At 35.4% G+C, this 24802-nt stretch overlaps 1 protein-coding gene across 1 annotated transcript; it reads right to left on the reverse strand.

Moving 5' to 3' along the window:
* Window positions 1-6: 6 nt before the first annotated feature.
* On the reverse strand, window positions 7-22520 carry LOC124373633 (max-binding protein MNT-like; the record flags this gene model as incomplete). Its single annotated transcript, XM_046831986.1, has 5 exons — window positions 22141-22520; window positions 21325-21423; window positions 2474-2566; window positions 879-1030; window positions 7-136 (listed from the first exon to the last, which is right to left on the reverse strand). Coding segments are annotated over exons 1-5 (804 nt in total), but the record flags the coding sequence as incomplete, so codon positions are not given.
* Window positions 22521-24802: the final 2282 nt, after the last annotated feature.

Here is a 24802-nt window from a genome sequence, read left to right on the forward strand (position 1 = left end):
GCTTACCTGCTTCAATCCCTCTTTAAGCCTAAGTAAACCAAGGGATCTTGAGTGTTTGCTCTGCAACACCGGACATTCCAGTATGACGTGCTCGGCTGTTTTGTCAGCCTCGCCACATTTCCTGCTCAGGATTTTCCTGAACATGAACGCCTATTCTGTTCAGGTGGCTTTGGAATATCCAGTTTCCTGTAATAAAAACCAGTCATCTTACTGAACTCCGTTCTACTTATTCTAAGGGCATCTGTTCCTGTGTTCCCTTCAGTTCTTTTCTCAATGTTTTTCATGTTTATAAAACACCCACTTATCTGCGCCCCCAGTACCCTTCAGATCTGTTATTCACTATAGTATCCCACAATAGTATACAGAAGACAACACATGATTTTTAAATTAATACTCTCAAGAACAAAATTTTAGATTTTTACTCTCCCAATCTTGAACAATTTGAGAAAAAACTATTGACTGAAGATGGAATTGCTCACCACATACCATTCTGATTTAATCCTGACCCACAACCACCAATCCCTCCCAGTTATAAATGGAAGGTGTTTATAAAAATGTCTTTAAAATTAAAGTTTCCCATTATAGCCCGTACAAACCAAGACATACATTTTTTTTAATTGCAACCACTACCATGATATCCCTCTTCAAAAAATCTTACTCAAACAAAATTTACCTAAATTTAAAATCTGCATTAACAAACTCAATTTTGGTTCTGATATATTTAAACTTCTTACCTCTATCATCATGATTATAAAATTCTAACATCATGAGTAAAATTATCTTACAATTACTTCTACATAAACATTAAGACATATAAGAATAACTTCATTATGTACCTAATTTTTTTGAGACACGGAGAAGCCACTTGACATCTTCACCATACGGAGGATTGCGGGCCATATTTGGCCTGGGGACGATCATCCATGTACCCGGCGAGATAGTGTGTATCCAGAGCTAACATGCCAACACGGTACGCAGCCAGTAGATAGCGCAGCTGGGTCTGGCTGTACTGCTGTGTCTGTCTGTGGACCTGTACACACAAACAAACACCAATGTATTCAATATGAGATAAGAGGAATGACACTCCCTGTGTGTCTACTGCACAACTGTAGTTAATTATGTATTAATGTTTTAAAATATATCTGCATAATTTTATTCATAAATAGATTCATTTCTGTTGTTTGTGTTATTTTACTGTGCATTCTTCATAGTGATTTAGTTTGTTTAGATTTTATTACGTTAATAGTTAGCAACAATAATTTTTATCTATCTTTATTTATTAATTTAATTTTCATGATTTTTAATAATGTTATATTATTCAACTAAGTAGGTTAGAGACATGGCAGTACTGCTCAATATTAACGAGTTTGTCAATGCTTTGTAAGTCTAAAACTACAATTAAAATATTCCTTATTTTTAATTCAGAACTGATTTTTAAATTTAAATAAATCTAAACGAATATTGCTGATGATAATGCAAACTTAATACACACAAATAAAGTAATTTTTGCAAAAGTGATCAACAACAAAATTGCCACACAAAGCTTTCTATTGCAAATTGGTTTAACATAAATAAATGTAAAGAATGATGTAAAAGAATCGTTTTTATAATACAATGGCTATTCAGAAAGTAAATTGTTTCCATTATAAATAAAAAAGTAAAAGAAAAAAAATTTTATTGTATACATTTCAAAGTGACACTAAAATAGTATTTTTCAATGTAGTCAACTTTGGACATTTATATCATAGCGTTGAAATTTCCTATTTCTATCTACTACTTTTGAAATTCCAACGTTATAAAACTCTGCCGCCTCAGACTTCAACCAAGTAGTCACACACCCCCCCCCCCACCGCAGTTCCACGTCACCATCAAAGCACTGCTTCGCAAGTCAGACTTTCATTGCTGGAAACAGGTGGTAGTCACTGGGTGCTGGGTCCAGACTGTAGAGCAAGATTTTTGATACATCTCCTACTTAAAAGCATCCAGGACATCTCCGAGGGCCGATTTGCCGTCGGGCTTTAATCGTTCAAAAACAAAACTTTTGAACTTAACTGTCCTCTGCACTTGTTTTGTATTGCTCTCCTTAATCATTGAAAGGTTTCACAATACCTTGCAAAATTCTGGTTGAATCGGCAGTCTTCTTTAATCTCTTCCCATCCAATTTGTTTCGGCACATTAGTTCGGCCATAAACTTAATGTACCACTGACGCAATCCACCCCATAAACTTCACAGAGCTGGCGATAAATTTCAATATTGTGCTTAGACAATAAAAAACTGTCTAATCGGCCCATAACTTTTTAAACTGCTATTTTACAAGGAGAGACAGTAATCTCTCATTAGCATGGCTTGATTGCCACTAAAACGGAGCAACGCTCTGGCACCAAAATAGCAGCAATAGTCCGGCACCTAGCACCTATATATATAGAAAAAAATAATCTACTTTCTGGGTAGCCCTTGTATTATGACAATTACCTGTTGCTGAGGCTGGGGTCTGGGTAGGGACAGCTGAGACACTGCCTGTGTTACACACTGCGTACTGGGAGCCTGTGTCAGCACAATCTGAGTCTGTAAAAGTCATCAAATGTATATAATTCTCCAAAGTACAAAACAATGTTGCTGAAGCTGGGGCCTGGGTAGGGACAGCTGAGACACTGCCTGTGTTACACACTGCGTACTGGGAGCCTGTGTCAGCACAATCTGAGTCTGTAAAAAGTCATCAAATGTATATAATTCTCCAAAGTACAAAACAATGTTGCTGAAGCTGTGGTCTGGGTAGGGACAGCTGAGACACTGCCTGTGTTACACACTGCGTACTGGGAGCCTGTGTCAGCACAATCTGAGTCTGTAAAAGTCATCAAATGTACAGTAGAGTCCCGTTAATCCGACCTAATTGGGAACCGAGCCCTATTCGGATTATGTGATTGTTCGGATTAGCCAGAATTACAGAAAAATACGGTTTTAAACTTGAGAATGGGTCTATTTTGTTATAGAAATTATCAACATTGTTTATTAAAACATGTTTTCTGACTGTTGCATTGTATTTCTTGACAAATAAGCGTGTTTGCGAATACTAAGCACATTTACCATATTTAGTGTGAGAGTTCTATTGTTAAGCAATGTGAGCGTACTGGATATTGTACGGGTCCACGCACTACGGGACGACGAGAACCTGGGTGATAAAGGAGAGTTGGTGCCACATGCAGACAGTGCAGCAGCGCTTAACCTTGCACTACGATACTTAGAGCAACAGGCTACTGCTACACCTGCCGATATCATGTTTATGACACGATGGCGAAACTACGCGTCATCCAATAGACTCTCTTCAATGCGACAGAAGGCAATAACTGAATTTATGTCTTTTAACAATTAATATTGTACTCAATAATAATATCAGTACTGTACGTCCAATTTTTGTTTGATTTCACTTCTTAATACAGTAATTTAACTCATACTATTAACCTATAAGTTTCAATTTGGTACTGTATTTAACTTTATTATTTATGTACTGTACCGTACACAATTTGTCTTAATAAAATACTGTATGTCTATTTAATTAAAGTTTTCTTTGTTTATGTACGAAATGATGCACCCATTTTCATTTTCGTAATTAGTTCCTATAACTGTTCATTATCGTTATAAATAATTCCTCCTGGACCTGTTTGGATTACACGTGTTCGGATTAGCGGGACTCCACTGTATATAATTCTTCAAAGTACAAAACATGTCAATGATAATAGAGCCTGGGGAGGGAGCCTTGCTATATTCTGGCTGCTCTCGCACTCAGAAAGTTCCTGGTGTGTGTGGCAAAGTTCCCACATTCAGTAACCTCATGCTATAGATACTCCTAAACTTTGACATATCCACCTTTAATTCTAGACTCTGAGATGTAACAGTTCTTAATATCTGGATCCAATCAAAATATTTGCAAGTTTTGTAGATTAGTTGTGAGGCAGCCATTTTTCCTTGGAACTATGCTATCTATTGAAAAATAACAATTTTGTGCTTAAAACTTATTTCATAAAAATTATACTATGAATTTAGGTTAAAAGCTATATAATTAAATACAATTTACGTCATGTTGTTAGGTGTGTGTGTATATATATATATATATATATATATATATATACTAGCAGTTTCCCGCGGCTTCGCACGCGATTTCCCGTTGAAAACAGTACACTATATTCACTTATTCTTTTTCTATCACATTCTAAACATTGCTGAGATAATTGACAGTCGTTCCTTCGTGAGCCTCTTGGGCGTATTATGAAGGTATGTATCATATTCCTGCCTCTATCTTTCGTGGTTTTTGCTAGGTGTTGATAAGTTATTCAGAACAGTTACTGTATACGGATGAATCTCAGTAAACTAATTAGGTTATAAAGAATCACATTCGGTCTGTTAAAATTAATTTTCTGTCTAAGATATTTCCAGTATTATTTTAGGAGTGTGCCTTCAAGAAAATGTATCAAAGAAACCAAGTTTCGATCATAAAGTGTCTTCTTTCGGCTCTTTTCATTTACCTTCGATGTAACCAAATTCGATTACCTTATGTGCAAACATTTACGGATTTGTATAAGGAGGTTGTTTTCATAATAGCGTTTAATAGTATTTTCTTTGAATTAAATAGTTTATTGATCATTGATGCAATCTGAATTTAAAAACACTACTGATCAAGCACTTTACAATAAAAAGGTTTTAAATTTTAAATGTAAACCAATGTTTCTGCCTATTTGATGAACTTCAGCTGAAAGTATTATCAGCTGTTAAGTATCAGTTCGCTTTGTATTACGTGTCGTAGCGCAGTCTGTCGGATCCAATATAAAACACACCAACATCAACAATTTATAATTACAAAATTAATGAAATAAACTATTAAAATCTCTAAAAGTATGCTATGTTACTTCCAGGAACGTGTAGAATCACTGTAGAAAATTTCACGATGTTTCGTGCATTAGTTCCAGAGTTATAACGGAACATACAAACATTCGCATTTATATATATAGATATACTAGCTGTTTCCCGCGGCTTCGCACGCTTTTCGTAAGTTTTGCCCGCGTATGAGCATTTCTGGTTGAAGTAAATTATATTTCCAAACCCCGATGTAGATTTTACCTTGATGTCACGATCAAGAAAATATGTCAAAAATGTATTGTACATGCATAATGTATTTTATTACAAAGTGGTCTACCACTCAACCTTTAAGTTCAACCAAAAAATTTAGTTTAGACAATTATACATCATAACTTAGCGCCTTCAAATAGTGTTTCACTGTTTAATATACGTATCTATCTCGTAATTGCAGGTTATAATGTGCAGGCGCTTTGAAAACTTTTCTTCATTTTATTCGTTTTATATTCACGACATAAGCGAATAATTCAGATAATAACTATCCTATCTTCTAAGTTAGACTAAATTACGGATACATGTGAAATTTGATTGAAATTGGTTCAGTCGTTTTGGAGTTTATTGGCAACATACATCGTGACTCAAGATTTTTATATATATAAGATATTTATTATGTTTATTAACTACACATTATAGGCTTATCTATATATAATAATATAATGAAAAGTAACTAAAAACCCTTTTAAAAATGTTTATATATATATATATATATATATATATATATATATATAATATATATATATATATATATATATATATATATATATATATTATATTTATATACAATGGTTTTGATCCTAGGACTTGTCCCCATCATCTCCAAGGGTGCCAAAATATCATCCTTTGTGTTAACTTAATTGTTGTGTACGGGTTACGGGGAATCGGAATAAAAGACTGAATTAGTTTACATCATCGACTGTGCTCGGTTAAGGTTGGAGGGTAACTGAGAGAGAGACAAGGGCAGGACACTGGAAGTGGTAGGTGGTGTGATCTGGTGGCGTGATGAGAACAGCCAATGGCATTTATTCAAACTAATCACCCCATATGACGTCACAGCATCATAGATCATACAGTTGGTCTTTGGCTGTGGCTTTAACTTGCCAGTAACAATTTTATAATATGTATAATAATTATTATTATTATTATTATTGTAATTCAATACATTACATTTCCTCCCTTCCAAATTTCAAAATAAATTGAATTCACACAAGTCATAGATTAAATTAAACAATACAAGTGTAATAATAAATATATAATAAACACATATAAATATAAATAACACATATCATTATTAAATGTCATCCTTAAGTATTGTAAGTTATTTACAAGTTTAATTTCTCTACAGGTTTCCTAATACGAGTTGGGTATCTGTTTGTATGATCAGCTGTTCTAGTGACAGGAGAAGGAACAGCTGAGGGTAGAGAAAGACGTGGTCTAGAATGAGGGGTAGTGATGTGACATGGAGGGGTATGATGCGGTGAGGAGGGGGAGAGACCAGCTGATCTAGTGAGGTCAGTGTTACTAATTCTGACTGGGCTTGGAGTTGGCGGACACTGAGCGCCTGTCTCACGCTCCGCAACTGTACGGTCCTGAGATGGTGGAATTTGACTGTCACTGTCAACAATACTACTGTGTAGTCCTATCAGCTGATCAATATGTCTACTCCAAATTAGACCAGTTTTTGTCATAACAGAATACATTACATTATTTAACTGTTTTATTACAATGCCCTCTATCCATTTGTCTTTAGAGCGATAATCTCTCACTAATACAGATTGATTAGGAAATAGAATTCTCGTTTTTCTACCGCCAAAATATTCATTTTGTTTGTCCTGTTTTAATTGCACAGTTCTGGCTATATTAGGTCTGAGTAAATCTAGCCTGCATCTTAGTGGTCTATTAAACATTAATTTGGCAGGTGTCTCGTTAGTAGTGCTATGAACGGAGTTTCTGTAATCAAATAACATCCTATTCAAGGCTACTTTAGTATCAATATTTTCTTGAAAAGCCAATCTTATTTTACGTTTAGCATACTTAACTGAGTTCTCAGCCTGACCATTAGACTGAGGATGATAAGCTGGTGAAAATGTATGTCTTATACCATTAAGTTGCATGAAATTTTTAAATTCAACTGAGGTAAATGGTGGTCCATTATCACTATGGATAGTGACAGGTAATCCAAATCTAGAAAATAGTTTTCTTAACTTTTCTATAGCTAGCTTAGCTGAAGTAGAGCCTACTTCAAATACTTCCAACCACTTAGTGTAAGCATCAATTACTACCAAGTAGGTCTTATCTTTGAAAGGACCCAAGTAATCAATATGCAATCTTTCCCATGGCATAGATGGATAGTGCCAAACATGTAGATTACTCTTACTAGGACTAGAACGTTCCATAAGACAGGAAGAGCAATTGTTCGCTAGGCTTTCAATGTTTTCATCTATATTTGGCCACCAAATATAGGATCTTGCTACTGACTTCATTTTTACAATTCCCAAGTGACTCGCGTGTAACTCATTTAATATGTAGCTACGCAACTTGTTAGGAACAACAATTCTATATCCCCACATAACAATGCCATGCTCAACTGTTAGCTCGTCCTTCCTTTGGAAATAATGTAACAATTCCCTATTCTCTCCTGACAAAAAATTTGGCCATCCGTACATCACATAGTTATGTATTTGTTTTATAATAGGATCATTTTGGGTTTCAGCTTTTACATCTTCAAAAGTTAAAGGTACTGAACTTTCAGCGATACAGTGTAAATAGGTACCTTTCCACCTTGGTTCATTGTTATTATTTACAACGTGTTTAGTGTTTAATGGTAAGCGTGATAATGCGTCTGCGTTACCATGCTTTTCTGACCTTACATACTGTACATCAAAATTGTATCCACTTAAAAATAATGCGTATCTTTGTAATCGGCTTGCTGCGAAAACAGGTAAACCCTTTTTCGGTCCAAATATGCTAATTAAAGGTTTGTGATCAGTACACAATGTGAATTTTCGGCCATACAAATATTGATGAAATTTCCTTACTCCATATACTACTGCTAAAGCTTCCTTATCTATTTGTGAATATTGACATTCTGCTGGTGATAAAGTACGAGAGTGGTATGCAATAGGTTTCTCAACGCCTTCAGGGGTTATGATACTAAGTACGCAGCCCAGCCCTGTCGAGCTTGCGTCTACTGCTAGTTTTACAGGCAACTTTGAATCATAATGCGCCAAAACTGGTGCTTTAGTCAAAACATCCTTGACATGGCTAAATGATTTGAGACATTTTTCATCAAAATCAAGTCCTTTTTTAACAAGTTGTACAACGGACTCAAGATTGTTGACAAATTTTTTGATAAACTTTCCATAATAATTCACCAAGCCAATAAAAGCTTTGACTTGAGTGACAGATTTAGGTACAGGTGCTTGATTTATAGCTTTAATTTTAGATTCAGAGGTATGCAGTCCATCTTTATCGATACTAAAACCAAGATACTCGATTTTGTCTACAAAGAATGTACATTTATCTTTCTTTACGGTAAATCCTTTTTCACTCAGGCGTTTACAAACCTCTTGCAACCTACTTACATGAGTTTTCGTTATTAGGTGCGGTGATAAGAATATCATCCATGAACACTGATATGCCTTCTAAATTATGCAAAGATTGTTCAATAACTCTTTGAAATATGCCTGGGGCTGATGAGATTCCATAAGGCATTCTACAATATGAGAAAAGACCCTTATGCGTGCTAATTGTACATAATTTTTGTGACTCACTATCTAACTTTAATTGCATATAGGCTTGACTAAGATCTATTTTAGAGAAACGTTCTCCATGCTGTAAATTTGCAAATAAATCTTCTATTCTAGGTATAGGGTACTTGTCTACTTCTAGATACTGATTTAGAGTAACTTTAAAGTCTCCACATAGCCTAATTTCACCGTTCTTTTTTAATACTGGTACAATGGGCGTTCCCCATTCCGAGCTGCTTACTGGAATTAACACTTGTTCGTCAACTAAGCGTTGTAGTTCTTTTTCTACCTTACTTTTCAATGAGAATGGTATCGGTCTTGGCTTAAAATACCTAGGTCTAGCATTTTCTTTTAGATTTAGTTTTACTGGTTCGCCTGTATACTGACCTAGTTTCTCAGTGAACACTTCTGGAAATTGATTAGTTAGCTCGGACGTCATTGTCTCGAAATTAGCCTTGTTATCTATAGGTCTGTTTATAACACACAAGTTATTTTTAAACGAAATGTCAACTCCCAGTACTTTAAGCCAATCACGACCCATTAAAGGATGTGAACCTCCTCTAATCACATACAAATCTAAGCATTTATGTATTTTCTCATAGCAAACATCAACATTAACTTTGCCCACAGGTATAATAGGTTCATTAGTGTACGAACTCAAAGTTAGGTCGTTTTCTAACAATTTACAAGAACTAAAATTATTTTCATAAAAATCCTCACTACACACTGTGACACTAGCTCCAGTATCAACTTCAAATATGGTTTTCTCGACCTTGCACTAGGACTTTAATCTTAATTGGGTCAAACTCTAATTCTTTTACGGTGAGTTTCATTTACTTTAAATAAATTCTGTATGTCCTCGACATAACTCTCAAGATTTTCATCACTCTGAACATAATTCTTAGAATTATTTGAATCTGACAGTTCTGAACTATCATTTACAAAATTATGTATCTTATAATCTTTGTTTTTCTTGTTTTGAAAATTACACTGATAAGATATACCTTTCTTAACTTTCGAAAGCTGATTGTCTGGTAACTTACTAATTTCAGTAGATCGACATACCTTAGATATGTGATTTCTTTTACCACATTTGTGACACACAACACCAAACAATTTGCACTGCTTCCTATAGTGACCACACTGCCCACAGCACGTACACTGCACCTTGACTTCGTGCCTTGCGTTGTAGCTCGCGCTGCCACCGCTGCCGCCGACTCTCACATGTGGGTGGTGATGCGCTGCCATCCGCTGGACCCCCCGGCTGCCGCCGTTCACTGTCAATGCCGCCGCATTCTTCTCCGCCGCTTCCACTGAGCAGACGATTTTCACAGCCTGGTCGAAGGTTAGGGTGGTCTCTCCCAACAGCCTCTGCTTGGTCGACTCACTCCTGATGCCGCTCACCAGTCTGTCTCTGAGATAGTCGTTGAGGGATGCGCCAAACTCGCAGTATGCAGACAATTTCTTGAGGCTGGCGATGTACTCTGCGACTGATTCTCCTTCCTGTTGATTCCTTTTGCTGAATTTGTTACCTTTCAGCTATGAATGATGGCTTCGGGTACAAATGGTCCTGAATTAACTTCACTAATTCATCAAACTTTTTCACTGAAGGTTTTTCCGGCGTACATAAATCTCGTAACAAACTGTACGTTTTCACACCCACGACTGTTAGTAACGTACTAACCTTTTTGTCGTCACTAATACTGTTACAGTCAACGAATAATTCAAATCGTTCAACATACGAATTCCAAGTTTCTGCACTGTTGTCGAAGTCACCAATTCCGCCAATAATTCCCGCCATTTTTACTGTTTCACTAAATAAAGACGAAATGTTCTAATTTACGACCTTGTCTTCCAACATCAAAATGTACCGATTTTGAGTCCACGTGACGCCAAACTACAGACACACTTCCTCCCACTATAATTTTCGGAGAAATTATTTACGCACAATCGAACAGGTTGCATTGCACTCGCGGGATCGCATTAATACCTCGTCGCCAATTGTTGTGTACGGGTTACGGGGAATCGGAATAAAAGACTGAATTAGTTTACATCATCGACTGTGCTCGGTTAAGGTTGGAGGGTAACTGAGAGAGAGACAAGGGCAGGACACTGGAAGTGGTAGGTGGTGTGATCTGGTGGCGTGATGAGAACAGCCAATGGCATTTATTCAAACTAATCACCCCATATGACGTCACAGCATCATAGATCATACAGTTGGTCTTTGGCTGTGGCTTTAACTTGCCAGTAACAATTTATAATATGTATAATAATTATTATTATAATTATTATTGTAATTCAATACATTATGTATCCTATACAATCAACCTTCCTAACGCTAAATGACATTTTAATACCTTTTGGTACAAACAATCTAGTAAAAAAATTAGAAATTGTAAATCATATATTTCCACATACTTTTTATAATGTATTAGTTTTTGGGTCTTTACCAGTTTTAAATGTATTTTAACTGTTTTATCATATGTATTTTTTTATTTTATATACATTTTTCCTGTTCATATTTACTGATGATGTCCTAACAGGCGAAAGCGCTTATGATATCAAACATTTCTAGCTTGGGATGCGGCAGAGAGCGGACGTGTGCTACACTGCGCGCCAGACATAACCTCAAATGTCAAGTACAATACGTTTACTGTGCATTCATGTGTGATTTAATTATCATTATTGTTAATCTTCAACCATATTATTAACTTCAACGTTACTATATTCAAACAAAGAGTTGTGAAATTATTGATCATGGAAGACTGTGGTAAGTGTTTAAAATTGTTTACTAAAACAGCTGTAAAAGCCAAGATGAAGTGCAATGATTGTAAACGGCCTTTTCATGCTAAATGTATCAATATGACTCCAGAAGACACTCAGTATTATAAAGATAATGAACTGATCTGGAGATGTGAGACATGTTCTCAGGAACGTAGAAAAAAGTATGGTTCTTAAGTCTAGGCCTGAGTCATCAGTCACCTATGATGACATTTACAATCTTGTGCTGGACCTTAGAAAAGACATAAAGAATACAGAGACTAATTTAAATAAGTCTATTGAACTTTGTTTTGAAGAGCTCAAAGATACTAAGAACCTTGTTAGGCTAGTAAGCAAAGTGAAGAGGTTGGGAGTTTAGTTGAGCTGGTCAATACTCTTAGAACAAAGAATCTGGAACTTAAAAAAAAGGTAGCCTCGCTGGAGTGTAGGATGGACGACAAAGAACAGTACTCTAGAAGAGAGGCTATTGAAATCCACGGTGTGCCTGTCCAGCCTGGAGAGCAAGTTCTGGAAGTAGTGAAATCTGTTGGGAGGGCTTTGGACATAACCATTGAGGACTCAATGGTCAGTGCCTGTCATAGGCTGCGTGTGAAGGAGGAGTCTGGAAGACCACCCGGCATCATAGTGAAGATGACATCTCGCATGGACTCTGAAGCTGTGTTGCAGAGACGACGGGTGAAGCGGAACTTCTCGACCCACCACATTGGCTTGACTTCAACACCTGCCTCGCCCATCTACATCAATGAGAGTTTGAGCCCTGGAAGACGTTGACTTCTGAACGCCGCCCGTGAAAAGAAAAAAGAAAAAACTATACCTACTTCTGGATAAGAGGTGGGAAGATCCTGATGAGAAAAGCGGACGGAGAAAAAGTGAAAGTTATCACCAGCTTTGACGACTTAGCCAAACTGTAAGTCACCACATTCCAGCCTTTATGCATTTATACTAGGCTTTCATTTATTAATGATTTCTATAAATATATACTTCAGTATTATAATGATCACTTGGTTTATACGTTTATTTGTTTTGTATTCTCAATATTATGTATTCATTAATTGATTTATGTCCTGTAAATATCGGTGATGACAGATGCCAGCATGTTTAAAAATTCTAAACCAAAATATAAGAAGTATGAGGAAAAATTTTGACTTCGTAACTGATTTAGATTCGTCTAAAATATTTCCTGATTTAATTGTGATGACTGAAATCTGGATAAATAAATGTGAAATGGACCATTACAAAATTAATGGCTATAATTCGTTTATCAAATGTAATGAAAGTTATAGAGCGGGAGGCATTGCAGTATTCGTATGCGACTCATATTATTGTTCCAGTGTGACAGAGAGAGAAGATATCAAATCAGCTGATGTATTGATTTTCAATGTCAAGGTCAACGGCCTAGAGAACTTTACCGTGATAGCGGTGTATCGTCTGCACACTAGTAGGCGAGCGGATTTCACGCAACAGCTGAGTGTTTTGTTGGATGAGTTTAACGGAAAGAATATTGTTGTGGTAGGTGACATGAATTATGACATTTTAAATCAAAGTAATGAATCCGACCACTATTTAAGTATGTTGGCTAGTAAAGGATTGTATAATTTAATTAATGAACCTACTAGAATTGTTGGAAATTCAGCGACTTGTATTGACCATGTTTTTATTCGTTTTTCTAATGAAAAAGTTAGGCCTACTAAATATGAATTTACTTCGCATGTTTTTCTTTACAATATAACTGATCATTCAACGGTAGTTTTTTCAATTAAATTCCCTGATAGTGTAACATGTAATGATGAAATTTCAATTAATAAACTTGATTTTACAAAATTGGAGAGAATGCTGGAGTTAACAGACTGGAGTGAAGTTTTTTCACAGAAATCTAGAAATCTACATCACTTGCTTTTGAATCTTTTTTTTAAAGCTTTACAAGCCGCATTAAAAAGTTGCCAAACTCAAATTAGTGTTAGAAAAAAATATGATAAATTGAAACCTTGAACAACTGATAATCTATTAAATAGAATCCAAAAAGAAAAAAAATATTCAAACTGTTAATGAAGAGTCCTTCTAATACTAAACTAAAGAACTATTACAATGTGTTTAGAGCAAAATTAAATATGGATATAAAATTGGCGAAAGAAAATTTTTTTCAGTCTAAGTTTGACGTTTTTCTCTAAGGATACACAGTGGAAGGTTGTAAATAGCCTAATTGGAGAAAAACGCCTTAACAGTGAAATCAACGAAGTTATTGGAAGAGAGGGTATTGTTACTAGTATCAGTGATATAGCCAATGAATTCAACCACCATTTCTTGAATATAGCTGATAATTTGAGGGAAAAAATAGATAACTTATATGTAGACCAAGTGCAATGTTATAGAGATACATTTGTTCAAAAAATACATTTTAAGACATCTTTTTATATGATGCCAACATCGGAACACGAAATTTTGACCATAATTAACAAGTTAAAAAATAATAAATCTCCTGGCATCGATTCTATAGGTTCTACATTGTTGAAGAGAATCGCTCCTTTTTTCCTTCATGTATTGGAATATCTTTTTAATTTTAGCATAGAAAGTGGCGAATTTCCATCCAGTCTTAAGAAAGCTGTTGTAATACCTATTTTCAAGCGAGGTGATTGTAGGCTTCCTGATTGTTTCCGTCCAATTTCTTTACTATCGGTTTTCAGTAAAATTTTTGACAAAATTGTTAAAATACGGATAATACATTTCTTAGATAAAAAACAAATTCTTTAGCAAAAACCAATTTGGATTTCGAGAGAAACTCTCAACCGAAGATGCTCTATTATCATTTACTGAGGAGATCTTTGACTCAATAAACAGTGGCGAAAAAATCCTCGGTGTTGTTTTTAGACATCACTAAAGCTTTTGATACAGTGGGCCATAGCATACTACTCAATAAACTGTGGCTGGCTGGCATCAGAGGCTTACCACATAAGTGGTTTTCAAGCTAACTCTCTAATAGAGAACAAAGTGTTAGAGTTGGTGATTTTTGTCAGCCAGTCTGGATCGGTGAAGCATGGCTCGATATTTAGGCATGGCTCCTCAAGGCTCTGTATTGGGTCCAGTTTTATTTTTGATTTACATCAATGACTTGTGTAATGGGCGCTTCAGGGGTCGTGTATTTGCCTTTGCCGATGACACAGCTTTTATTTATAAAAATAAATGTTTAAACACCTTGAAAAATGAAATGGAGAATGATTTAAAACTATTACGTTTATGGTTTGATAAAAATTATATAATTTTGAGTGAAAAAACTAAGTTTTTAATTTTTGGTCTAAAGACAGAGTACAATTTGGAAACACCTTTCAAATTCCATGATTTTAATTGTTTTAACAATACTTACCAACAGTGCAATTGCATGATTATAGAACAGAACAATAGTGAAGGAAACAGGATTTTTCCGGACATTTGCCATCGTTAAGTGAAACAAGAAAACAGTAACACTACGTTTCGAGATCTGCAATCTGATCTCTTCTTCAGGTAAAGAACTAACCTAATACATAATTACAAACTAGGTTAAAATAAACAAAATCTTACTAAAGCGTTGTGGCACGCCTAAAGTCAGGAATCACAACCTACATGTTGTATGTCAACTTCACTAACACTAAAGACATGCACTTAATACAAAACTATACAAAACACTAATCATTAAAAACTAAACTACGGAATACAGGTCACAATACGTCTTCACTCGTCTACTAACCATCTACGACTGACCAGAGGGACTAGCCAATGGTACTCGTGACGGCTGGCTAAAACAAGATGGCGGTAAATACAAGGGAAGGGGAACAGGAATGGGCCCTTTCGTTATTATTGGTTCATGCGAGATGAACTTCTTAAAACCATATTGTGACTCCGCAGTGGTTTATTACAAATATCCGATCCGTTTGATACTTTTGGTTTTCTCTTTAGTTCATTTTTTAGAATTGGCAACCAAAGCGGCCTAATCTCGACTGATGGTTGACTGATTGGTTGGTCTGCCAATTTAATGTATGTTGCCTCAATTAATTTCCTTTTGAAGAAATGTGGTTCCCGATGTATTATGTGGGCTTCATCCCAATTCATATGATGGTCTTCGGACCAACAATGGTGTGCAATTTTTGACTTTTCTGTGAAAACCCTTTCTCGTGTTTTTCTTTGTGTTCTTTTATCCTTATGTTTAGTGGTCTTTTTGTCTCGCCTATGTATTCCCTATTGCAGCTACATTTTTAATACTGTAAACACAGTTTTTGGAATCCTGTGTGCCATTTTTTTGGTTTTGTTTTTACGAGACTTTGTCCTAAGAGTGTTGTGTGTTTTAAACGCGGTTCTAATGTTGTACTTTCTACCTACTCTTCTAATTTTCTCCGATAATCCCGGCACATAAGGGGATTGACATAAACGCAAATTTATCACAATTCTGTTTTTCTGACTCAGGAATGATTCTTCTGGTTCGTTTGCACTTATTAATTACTAATTGAGGGTATCCATTGCTTCTGAGATCCGATTCAATTTTCTTAAATTCTTCTTTTAGTCCATCTTTATCTGAGCACAAGCTCTTTGCTCTATTCAAACAACGAGTAGGCTACTCCCTTCTTTGACAGATTTTTGATGGTTGGATTGATAATTTAAATATTTTCCTGTGTGTGTTATCTTTCGAAAAAAAAGTTGTCTTAAGGACATCCCTATCCCTTAATACACACACATCCAAAAAGGGAAGCTTGTTTTGGACTTCCACTTCCATTGTGAGGCGGATGGAAGGAGAAATACTATTAATGTGATTCAAAAAATTATTTAATTTAATGTCTCCATGAGAAAAAAATAACAAAGGTATCATCCACATACCTCCACCAAATCTTCGGTTTGAACTGAGCTGAAGCCAAAGCTTTCCGCTCAAATTCCTCCCATAAAGATATTGGCGAAAAATAGGAGACAGTGGAGAACCCATTGCCATCCCCTCATCTTGACGGTAAATTTTACACCCTCTAACTCAAAATAATTGCATTGAGTGCATAGTTCTAACAGTTCCATAATTACTGGCACGGGAAGTTTAGTTCTATCCCCTTTAATGTTTGGTCTTCTTTGAGACGTGATTTAATAATTCCTAGAGTTTCTGGAACTGGTACATTTTGTAAATAGACTTTCGACATCAAAACTTACCAGTTTGTCAGTTTCAGTCAACTTTAGGGATTTTGACTTCTCTACGAAATCCCTGGAATTTTTGATGAAAGAGTCAGTTTTTCCTACCAATGGTGTGTTAAGATGTCCAAGAGGACTTTAGGACAATTCCCTGCAAGGTGAATCACGAGAACTAATGATGGGCCGGAGAGGGATGGTAGGTTTGTGGATCATTAGTTCTCGTGATTCACCTTGCAGGGAATTGTCTAAAGTCCTCTTGGACATCTTAACACCATTGGTAGGAAAAACTGACTCTTTCATCAAAAATTCCAGGGATTTCGTAGAGAAGTCAAAATCCCTAAAGTTGACTGAAACTGACAAACTGGTAAGTTTTGATGTCGAAAGTCTATTTACAAATGTACCAGTTCCAGAAAACTCTCGGAAATTATTAAATCACGTCTCAAAGAAGACCAAACATTAAAGGATAGAACTAAACTTCCCGTGCCAGTAATTATGGAACTGTTAGAAACTATGCACTCAATGCAATTATTTTGAGTTAGAGGGTAAAATTTTACCGTCAAGATGAGGGGATGGCAATGGGTTCTCCACTGTCTCCTATTTTCGCCAATATCTTTATGGAGGAATTTGAGCGGAAAAGCTTTGGCTTCAGCTCAGTTCAAACCGAAGATTTGGTGGAGGTATGTGGATGATACCTTTGTTATTTTTTCTCATGGAGACATTAAATTAAATAATTTTTTTGAATCACATTAATAGTATTTCTCCTTCCATCCGCCTCACAATGGAAGTGGAAGTCCAAAACAAGCTTCCCTTTTTGGATGTGTGTGTATTAAGGGATAGGGATGTCCTTAAGACAACTGTTTTTCGAAAGATAACACACACAGGAAAATATTTAAATTATCAATCCAACCATCAAAAATCTGTCAAAGAAGGAGTAGCCTACTCGTTGTTTGATAGAGCAAAGAGCTTGTGCTCAGATAAAGATGGACTAAAAGAAGAATTTAAGAAAATTGAATCGGATCTCAGAAGCAATGGATACCCTCAATTAGTAATTAATAAGTGCAAACGAACCAGAAGAATCATTCCTGAGTCAGAAAAACAGAATTGTGATAAAATTTGCGTTTATGTCAATCCCTTATGTGCCGGGATTATCGGAGAAAATTAGAAGAGTAGGTAGAAAAGTACAACATTAGAACCGCGTTTAAAACACACAACACTCTTAGACAAAGTCTCGTAAAAACAAAACCAAAAAATGGCACACAGGATTCCAAAAACTGTGTTTACAGTATAAAATGTAGCTGCAATAGGAATACATAGGCGAGACAAAAAGACCACTAAACATAAGGATAAAAGAACACAAAGAAAACACGAGAAAGGGTTTCACAGAAAAGTCAAAAATTGCACACCATTGTTGGTCCGAAGACCATCATATGAATTGGGATGAAGCCCACATAATACATCGGGAACCACATTTCTTCAAAAGGAAATTAATTGCAGGCAACATACATTAAATTGGCAGACCAAACCAATCAGTCAACCATCAGTCGAGATTAGGCCGCTTTGGTTGCCAAATTCTAAAAAATGAACTAAAGAGAAAACCAAAAGTATCAAACGGATCGGATATTTGTAATAAACCACTGCGGGAGTCACAATATGGTTTTAAGAAGTTCATCTCGCATGAACCAATAATAACGAAACGGGCCCATTCCTGTTCCCCTTCCCTTGTATTTCCGCCATCTTGTTTTAGCCAGCCGTCACGAGTACCATTGGCTTAGTCCCTCTGGTTCAGTCGTAGATGGTTAGTAGACGAGTGAAGACGTATTGTGACCTGTATTCCGTAGTTTAGTTTTAATGATTAGTGTTTTGTATTAGTTTTGTATTAAGTGCATGTCTTTAGTGTTAGTGAAGTTGACATACAACATGTAGGTTGTGATTCCTGACTTAGGCGTGCCACAACGCTTTAGTAAGATTTGTTTATTTTAACCTAGTTTGTAATTATGTATTAGGTTAGTTCTTTACCTGAAGAAGAGATCAGATTGCAGATCTCGAAACGTAGTGTTACTGTTTTCTTGTTTCACTTAACGATGGCAAATGTCCGGAAAAATATCCTGTTTCCTTCACAATCCTTTCCATCGTCAAAAATAACCTTCAAACAAAGAGAACAATAGTATTAAATACCTTGGACTGATTATCGACAGTAAGCTAACATGGAAGTCACATATTTTAAAATTGAAAAAGTACAGTAGCTTAAGAAAGTTTTATTTGCTTCGACAATTATGTCCAAGGAAGGTTATGATCAATGTGTATCACGCTCTCATTGGATCCAGGCTGGGGTATGGAATTGCTTGCTGGGGTGGAGCCTATCAATCGACACTTTATCCTATTATTTATATTACAAAAACACTTTGTCTGTGTGATTGCAGGAAAGGGAAATCTTGAGCATGCCTGGCCGATTTTTCTTGATTTGAAATTGTTTCCACTAAAGCATCTATTTATTTATAAAGTCTTAAAACTATTTTTTGTAAGAAGTACAGCTTTCTTCGTAATGACTCGTAGTACAAACCATAACTTAAGACGATGTCAAGTAATGCATGTTCCGAAATCACATTCAGCAGCGTATCAAAATTTTTACAGTAGTATTGCACCCCGAGTTTTTAATACAATCATTCACCAACTTGAAATTTTTTCTAATATAAATCAATTTTTGTCTAACTTAAGAAAGTGGCTTTTTATTACAGAAAATCTAGATATTGTTTTGAAAATTGTACAATAGAACACTATTGCAACCGCAGTATTAACAGTTTTAATTGCAAATAGTTAGGTTCTCAACATATTATTTTGTATGTGGTTCTGATTATACTTAATTTAACTTACTATTGCACAGATATTACATGTTTTAGTTATTTTGATAGTTTTATAATATATTTATTTATTTATGTCATGCCGTTTTTTAATCTTTAATAATTTTAACGTGCTGGCGATCCCACCACAGGAATTTTTCCTAGGGGATAACCTATTTATTTTGCTTAGTTATGAAAACATAATGAGTAATCATTTACAACCAATTGTTATGTTGGAAAACTTGAGTGTTTTTATCATAGTTTATTCAATTAATGTAGTCAATGTACAACTATTAGTTAAATTTAAATATAAGTATATTGTATTTTGGATGTTTGGGGTGACTGGGGCGCCCTTTGCGAGGGACTGTTTGTAATAAGTCAAAGTTTCTTGATGGTAAAATATGTTGATAGTTTTATAATATATTTATTTATTTAAGTCATGCCGTTTTTATTATGGAATGGTTTTTTGGACTATTTATGATGCCACTGAACAGCTAGACCGGCTGATGATGAATGTAGAAATTGTATCAGCAAGGACTTGTTACAGAGGACAGTAAACATGATCCTGATAGTGAACGGAAGATGTCATGACTATTCCTGATACCACTGGACAGCTAGACCAGATGATGATGAATGTAGAAATTGTATCAGCAAGGACTTGTTACAGAGGACAGTAAACATGATCCTGATAGTGAACGGAAGATGTCATGACTATTCCTGATACCACTGGACAGCTAGACCAGATGATGATGAATGTAGAAATTGTATCAGCAAGGACTTGTTACAGAGGACAGTAAACATGATCCTGATAGTGAACGGAAGATTTCATGACTATTCCTGATACCACTGGACAGCTAGACCGGCTGATGATGAATGTAGAAATTGTATCAGCAAGGACTTGTTACAGAGGGCAGTAAACATGATCCTGATAGTGAACGGAAGATGTCATGACTATTCCTGATACCACTGGACAGCTAGACCGGCTGATGATGAATGTAGAAATTGTATCAGCAAGGACTTGTTATAGAGGACAGTAAACATGAACCTGATAGTGAATGGAAGATGTCATGACTATTCCTGATACCACTGGACAGCTAGACCGGCTGATGATGAATGTAAAAATTGTTATCAGCAAGGACTTGTTACAGAGGACAGTAAACATGATCCTGATAGTGAACGGAAGATGTCATGACTATTCCTGATACCACTGGACAGCTAGACCAGCTGATGATGAATGTAGAAATTGTATCAGCAATGACTTGTTACAGAGGACAGTAAACATGATCCTGGTAGTGATTGGAAGATGTCATGACTATTTCTGATACCACTGGACAGCTAGACCAGCTGATGATGAATGTAGAAATTGTTATCAGCAAGGACTTGTTACAGAGGACAGTAAACATGATCCTGATAGTGAACGGAAGATGTCATGACTATTTCTGATACCACTGGACAGCTAGACCAGCTGATGATGAATGTAGAAATTGTTATCAGCAAGGACTTGTTACAGAGGACAGTAAACATGATCCTGATAGTGAACGGAAGATGTCATGACTATTCCTGATACCACTGGACAGCTAGACCGGCTGATGATGAATGTAGAAATTGTTATCAGCAAGGACTTGTTACAGAGGACAGTAAACATGATCCTGATAGTGAACGGAAGATGTCATGACTATTTCTGATACCACTGGACAGCTAGACCGGCTGATGATGAATGTAGAAATTGTTATCAGCAAGGACTTGTTACAGAGGACAGTAAACATGATCCTGATAGTGAACGGAAGATGTCATGACTATTCCTGATGCTACTGGACAGCTAGACCGGCTGATAATGAATGTAGAAATTGTATCAGCAAGGACTTGTTACATTCCTGTACACAAATCAGTAATAACACTTGTACAAGTTACCACTTACCGGAGTGAGTGTGGCAGGTTGCATGGTGGCAGCTATGGGGAACACATGATGTGGTACTGAGCCATGGGATCTGACTCCGTAATACTGCAGTCCTGGCGGCTATAACACAAACAAACCAATACTTCACTGTTTTATTTTGCTTCTGTCTCTGCTATTAATCGATTACAATGTATATAACATTTTAAATTAAATTCTCAAATTTGATTCAAAATCAATGTAAATCAATTTTACTATGTATAGTTTTTACCAATAGAATTAAAAATACAAGTGGGGAAGTCATATTTATAAAATTAATTATTTATATCTTAATATTTATTAATACCTATTATTATTATTATTATTAATAATTAATATTAGTACCTAAATAAATTTATAGTGTTATAAAAATACCTCACCAAAGTTACTATGTGTTGTTAAACACATTAATATACAACAAAATTATGTAAATGTTTTTTTAAGAAGTAGTAAAATGATTCATTCTTCTTAAAATTTTAATGTATTATCAATTGTTGGATGAAACAATTGCTTTGAAAACAACTAAATATTCAAAACTACCACATATTCAATAATAAACGCAGCGGCAGTGTTCACGAGAACCACGGGAGATTTCTCCACAAATTTATTGTTTAGTAGAACTACAGTAGCACACTTGTAAGAACTCTATTGAGAAACCATATGTTTCTAATATATGCTATTTTATATCTTTGACCATGAACGATAGTTTTGACACCTCCTTAATTTCAGATATGACAGATTCTCCTTTGTTTCTAACAAAATGATACACTACAGTGTAAAGTTTAATGGTACAACTGTTACCTGAGAGATGCTAGCATAGGCGGGTTGATTGTTGGCAGCATGTGGCGGGTATTGGAAGGTGGGTGGGGAGAGATGATAGACCTGATGGGTGACATGAGGGTGAGGATGGCGGGCTAGTTGAAGCACAGGTTGTACGGTAAAACCGAAGGGTGCAATGGTATAAGGCAGAGCGAGTGGTGGAGGATGATACGGTGGTGGAGGCTGATGTGTGGGTGGAGGTAAAGGTGGGGGTTGGGGCTGAGGTGGAGGTTCCCCACACACCACCACTTGTTCCACCAGCCCTGGCGGACCTTGTTCCTCTGGCTGCTGTACCTCGGGTTGTTGCTCCATGAACACCTCTCCATTACCAGGCGAATGCTACAATATAAATACTTCCATGTAATAGAATAAATTATTCAATCAGTAAGATAACATTTTACTCAATTGTACTGGCACGTAATATTAAAAGGCTAAAACAAGTACACTACTAAACAATGACAATAGGGACTCATATCATTCATTTACGAGACATTTTTTTAAAGTATGTAACATTTTTTAAATTCCGCTGCCACAGCGCTGCGGTCGGTATCCCATCTCGCACACTGTCTACCTACTTCTGTTAGTTAGCAAGCCACAGATGCAATTACTGCAAAAATCAACCGTTTGTATCTTTGTTAATGCATATTAATAATGCAGAGAAAAATAATATCAAAGGTTCAGTTTTACAAAAATAACAATACAAGAAATACAAATAACATTACCAATTTGCATGACAACATACAGCACCTGCCCTCATCAACTGAAAGTTTACATGATTTTTCTCAAGATAGTAGGCATACTAAGGCAAGGAGCTGTCAAACATCATCCAAGTTTTCTATTTTTCATCAAAATGTTCAACATTTGTCATCCCACTTAAATATGTTAAATATAAATTTAGAGGAAATACAACCAGATATCTTAGCACTAACTGAACATAAATTGGACAGCAGCAGAATTGGTTGGGTTGCACATTCCTCAGTACAACATTTGCTCGTCTTTTGTGAGATCTCATTCATCTGGAGGTGGAGTGCTAATATTGGCTAAAGAGCATATACATTTCAGATGTATTAAATTACCAGCAGTTGAAGCTCTCTTAGGAGAAAAAGAATTTGAGTGCTGCCTGTCTGAAATAACTATAGATCAATTTTCTTTTGTATTGGCAGTTTTATATAGATCACCCCAACACTGTCTAGTAGACAAATTTTTAAATAACTTAGATATATTGTGTAATATACTATGTCATAAATTCAAAAATGTGATTTTGGCTGGAGATATAAACATAAATGTATTACAAAAAGATATAATTTACACTAAATTTAGTAATATATTAAAAGTGTATAATATGAAATATTTGGTGGACTTCCCAACTAGAGTTACAGCTGATTCTCAGACAGCCATAGATAACTTTATTATGAATATAGATTGTACAGAATTAAATATATCAGGTATCATAACTCTAATATCCGATCATGATTGTCAACTTCTAGAATTTTTAGAATTAAATTGTGTTGATTTGAGTAAAATGAATATAAAAAAACTATGCAGAAGATTTACTTTGAATAACACTGAAACATTTTTGCGAGATATAGCAAAGGAGACATGGATAGAAGTTTATCAATCACCGGTAGATATGAAATATCAACTATTTCATAGTATTTTTAGTTATATTTTCGAAATACATTTTCCTAAAATTAGTCAAACTGTTAAACATTTCTTAGGACAAAAATGGATTACAGATGATATACAAATTAGAAAGAATGAATTAGTTGAACTTGAGAAACAATTTAGAATTTCCAAAAACACAAATTTGAAGTTAGTCATAAAAGAAAAGAAAAATGTACTGAAAGAGTGAATGAATAGAAATAAACAAATATACTTTGATGATAAAATTCTATACTCTGACAACAAACCAAAAACAACTTGGAAAATAATTAAATATGAGGTAAATAAACAATCCAATATAAATCATAATAAAAGTATTATTGCAAATGGAAAATTAATAACTAATCCTATTACTGTAGGAAACACTTTTAATGATTTTTTTGTGACAGCCGTTGACTTGCTAGTATTACCTAACATACCTCAACTCAACTCTATTTATACTAATAGTGAGCATCTGACCTGTGCTCGGCCATGTTTCAGATTTCAACCGGTGTCCGAGTATCAGTTAAAAACAATTGTTTTGTCATTTAAAACTAAGTTTTCTGTGGGGCACGATGATATACCAATTGATATTGTGAAAAAATCTGTTAACTTTATTATAAAACCTCTTGTCCATGTAATCAATTCTTCTTTAATTTCAGGAATATTTCCTGATATTTTAAAAGTTGCCAAAGTGATTCCTCTCTTTAAAAAAGGTCATGTGACTAATCCAGCATGCTATAGTCCAGTGTCATTGCTCCCAATTTTTTTTCTAAAATATTCGAAAAAGTGGTTTATGATCAGCTTTTAAAACACCTAGAGTCTAATGAACTGTTGGACAAACAACAACATGGCTTTCGTCGTGGAAAATCAACAATAACGGCCGGTATAGAATTTATCCAGTCCATTATTGACTCAGTTGATAAAAGAGAAAAAGTAATTGGGATATTTTTAGATCTTACCAGAGCATTTGATAGTGTCAGTCATGTAAAGTTAATAAGGA

Source organism: Homalodisca vitripennis, unplaced genomic scaffold, assembly GCF_021130785.1.
Source record: "Homalodisca vitripennis isolate AUS2020 unplaced genomic scaffold, UT_GWSS_2.1 ScUCBcl_6072;HRSCAF=13115, whole genome shotgun sequence".
Taxonomy (NCBI): Eukaryota; Metazoa; Arthropoda; class Insecta; order Hemiptera; family Cicadellidae; genus Homalodisca; species Homalodisca vitripennis.